The following is a 4399-nucleotide window of genomic DNA, read 5'->3' as shown; positions in this document are numbered from 1 at the left end:
TCTCAAGGAAAATGTCTGAAAACAGGTTTTCGCGAACCTGCTGGATGCGCAGTAGTGTATACTCACGTTGGAACCCACTGGATAGACCATTCCTGAAGGCCTCCCCCTTTGAAAAATTGTAACCAGTGTTTTACATAGCTTATGCTATGTAGCGTGCGCTACAAAGCATATCTGAGCCTTAACACTACGTGTCTCATGAAATAGCTCAAATTGGGTGTAGCCTATGCTACATGATAATTTGCATTAGCTACATGCAACGTAGCTCGCATTACAAGTTATTTTTCACTACAACATTAAAATCAATTAAATTTTCTATAATTTATTACAATTTTCTATTTTCAATCAAAATTAGTCAATCTTTTCAATGCTTTACTAAAATAATATAAATAACAGTCTTAAATCAATTTTGTTGCTCTTTCTTTACCCTTATGATTAATCATTGCCCTTTCCTATTACTTTAGGTTGCATTGATTGCACCAAATATCATGAAATTTATTATTAGTCAATCTAATTTGGTGCAAAATTTCATGAAATTGGTGAGTAACTTCCAAAAAAATGAAAGAAAGAAATTAGTGCAACTAAGTGCAACATTAATCAAAATCAAGAAGTAGAATGTAGCTCAAGCTACATGCTATGCTCGCATTTCAGAGGGATGAAAGCTACACTACATGTTCGCTATTTAAAGCATTGATCTTGACCTTCTAGTTTCTTGCCTCCACAACAATGACCTACATTCAACTTCCGTTTTTACTTCAAATCCATTTGGACCGAATATCCACAAAAAACATTGTCATTTAGCTCTTGGTGCTGGGAATTTGTCTTCCTATATTTTCAAACATAATAGCTAAAACAAATATGCATTCACAAATAGCTTAACATATAACCCATTCCTTTCATCACAACGTCTAACCACTAGATTACAACTTAATCATAAAGCGGTGATCAGGATATTATGAAAAGCACTTAATTTTATTACTAAGTACATTCCTAATACATCAATAAGTCTACAAACACTGAAGAGTCATTAAGGCAGAACAATTGTTTTCCCTTTTTGATAAATAACATGGAAGACAAAATGTACTCGGCATTATACCCTGTTGTATGCAACTGTGTATCCAGAGCTTGGGCTTGCTTTGAGCACTCTAATTTCTTCAAAGTAGCTGCACCGGTGGCATGACCTGGCCAATTAAGGCCAGGAGAGCATCGCCGGTAAAAGGGATGAGACGACCAGTGCACACCCAGAGGTGGACCGGTCGGCCCATCCCAAAGTTCAACTACGAGCTTTTTAACTGCAACAACTTAGATATACGCTATTGAAGCTAGGAGGTGATGTAAATGTGTTTAAATTATCCCAAGGCAACTTTGTGGATGTATGGTGAATATTAATATGATGAGTTTTGTTGATTTTACCTTTTTAAAAAACAGTTTTGTTGATTGTCTTTTTTAATGATCTAATCGATCTTCTTGGGGTAGGGGTGTGTTGGGAGGGGTTGTATGGTTGGTCTAGTTATCATCAAAAGCCTGTCGTGTGTAAGCTTGACTGATTCTTGATTTTTATCTAGTGGGGGGCATTTTTGTGAGGTGGATCAGATGGCTCTTGCTCGTCTTGCTTCCAATCATAGTCTACTTCTTCTTGAGGTGATGGGTTTGCCTTTTGGCCAAGTTTCATTTTGATTAGAAAACATGGTGCGTTGGAAAAGGATGGAAACAAAGTTGCTAATGTCCATAAGGATGAAGAGATGCAAAATCTTAATGATAGTATTAATAAGGAGAGGGAAATACTAAAGGAGTTTATGGAGGATTTGAGGGAAGAATTGGTGTCGCAACATAAGTCTAAGTCTACTTGATTAAAAAAAGGAAAACAATATTGATTATTGTGGCTTTCCAGAGAATGGTTAGTTGGAGGCATGGGAAAAGGTTCAAGGCGTGTCAAAACAGTTACATAACGGCTTGGCTTATTATGCATTATAGGGTCATAACAACAACACTCCAAGAGACTACAAGAACTTAAAAAGAAAGAAGAAAAAGAAAAATCAGATCTTACATGATAGAACCATTATAAAGCTGAATTAAATTTCTTTCTTTCTTTTTTTAATGCGAAAGAGAAATCAGATTCCAGCAAATAATAGATAACATGTTACAAAAACCATGAAGATGGACAACATTTCTTCCTTCCCTCCAAGAGGTTTACAAATTTGCACCCAAAAAGTAGAGTACCAAGACAAGAAGAAGAAGCAAAAGGAAAACAAAATTGCCAACAAAGAACACTGCTTTAAAGAAAAGAAAGCAGCCTACGCACCTCCACGACTGCCAGCATCCGCTCTCAGATTCTCAATTAAACTCGCCACTGAACAACACAACTCAGCTTCTGCTGTGAACGATCTCACAAGCTTCTCCATTGATCTCATCTCTTCATGTAACTCATTATACAAAGCCAAGTAGGAGAAATGCTCATCCAACACCACTGCAAGACACCCCACAATTGAATCGACTGTTGGGACCCACTCGCAAGCTTCCAATCCCAAAGCCACAGCACCAGGGCATGGCCCCGCCTCTGGAAACTTCTCATACTTCCTCAACCACTTCCCCAAATACTTCACTAACCTCAACACCTCAGACCCATCGAGCCTTGCAACAGCCCATGACAACGCCAACCCATCGACATTGTTCGATCCAAACAGATAGTGCAAGCATAGCTCATATGCTGAAAACCCATCATGCGCCATCATGAGGAGAACTGCAGCCTGCCTCGCCAGGCGGGACTTCTCTTTAGTCAATGTGTTCTCAATCGCTTTCTCGGTTGATAAGATTGCCAGCCTTTCCCATTCCTTTCTCACGCTAATCATACTGTGGTAACCGTCTTTGGATGGAGAAAGGAAATACTTCAAAATGAGGAGAAGTTCCGACGATCGGAGATCGGAAACACTCCTGATATAAAGACAGATCGAATTCGACCTGTTCTTCCGTATGAGATCTTCAATCAGATTCACTGAGGACGAACAGCCCACGACAAGTCCATGGGCAATCAGAGCGTCTGTCAATTCCCACAGTCCGAGGGCCACACAAGCCTCCGAAATTAGCCCCGCGACATCCCGGGATATCACGAATGCCAATTTTGAGATCGCAAGGCGGGTGTAGTCGGGATCAGTGGGGCCCACCCCGATCGATAGGCCGATACCTTCCCGGGTTTTCTCAAGGAAGGAGTTGAGGATTCGCAAGAATTCATCTGAGGTGAGGGTGTTTGGGGACTTGAGCTTGCGCTTGAGTTTGCTGAAGAATCGATGGTTGGATTCGATAACATGAGAATCGACGGCTGAGATTTGCCATCCCGTGATGGGGTTGATGAGGTTGTTAGAAGAGGATTTAGGTTCTGGCTTTAAGAGGGGGAATATGGGGTCGGGATTGAGAATGATGGAGTGTTTGGATGGGGTTTTGGGGGTCTGAGATTCGGATTTTGCAATCGTGATGGTTTCGAGCAGCGACATGAGTAGTCTGTTTCTACAACGAGAAGTAATATTTTTGGAGTGAGGAATAAAGAAATTCGTACCTGATTGTTCGCTGTTCTCTCCTTCTTCTGGCGGTGGAGTTAGATTGAGAAAATGGAAAGGGAGCGTTTGGAGGGTTCGAGGGTTTTAGGTTTGGAGTGAGAGCTGAGGTTTTGAGGAACGCGGATTGCGACCTACCCCGCCTGTCTCCAGCTGGGAACGGGTAGGAGCTTTGTGTGGCCACCATAAACGTTATATCCACACCGTCCATACATTTTTCCGTATCATTTCAGGATATAAAATAAAAAATGAGACAAATAAAAGACATAGGTGGACCACACAATGGGTATCAAACTTTTACGGTTGAAAACTTCTTAGGGCCACAGATTTTTGGGATCGAACTTATAGTTGTGTTTTCTCTTCATCCAGATCCATGTAACTTTATGAATGGGTTGGATGGGAAATAAACATCACGGTGGGCCCTAAAAAAGTTTCAACCGTGAGAATCATTATGTGATATGGTCCACTTGAGTTTTGGATTTTCCTCAGTTTTGGGATGACGCATGTGACATGATAAATAAAAATGGATGGACATCATAGATAAAACCCATGCATCACGGTGGCCACTCAAAGCTCCTGCCTGGAACGCTGGAGACGGGCGGGGGTTCGGCGTCCGGTTTCGAAGGAAACGGATTGGCTAGGTGTTCTGTGGGCCCACCATGATGTATATATTTCATCTATGCCGTCCATATATTTTTACAGATTATTTTATCATACGAGACCAAAAGTTAGAGATGTATCTCAATCTCAAGTGGACCACGTTATAAGAAAGAGTGTTGAATGAGTGTAGACCATTAAAAACCTTTTGGGGCATAAAAGTTTTGGATCAAACTGATCTTTGTATGACCTAATCA

At 40.9% G+C, this 4399-nt stretch overlaps 1 protein-coding gene across 1 annotated transcript; it reads right to left on the bottom strand.

Moving 5' to 3' along the window:
* Positions 1 to 2291: 2291 nt before the first annotated feature.
* LOC131249660 (uncharacterized) lies at positions 2292 to 3485 on the bottom strand. The gene has a single exon (XM_058250440.1). It carries the CDS (start codon positions 3483 to 3485, stop codon positions 2292 to 2294), a length of 1194 nt encoding a protein of 397 aa, XP_058106423.1.
* Between the last annotated feature and the right edge of the window lie 914 nt (positions 3486 to 4399).

This window comes from Magnolia sinica, chromosome 6 (assembly GCF_029962835.1).
Source record: "Magnolia sinica isolate HGM2019 chromosome 6, MsV1, whole genome shotgun sequence".
Lineage (NCBI taxonomy): Eukaryota > Viridiplantae > Streptophyta > Magnoliopsida > Magnoliales > Magnoliaceae > Magnolia > Magnolia sinica.
The sequence above is the reverse complement of the archived record's forward strand: the minus strand, read 5'-3'. Positions and strand labels throughout refer to the sequence as shown.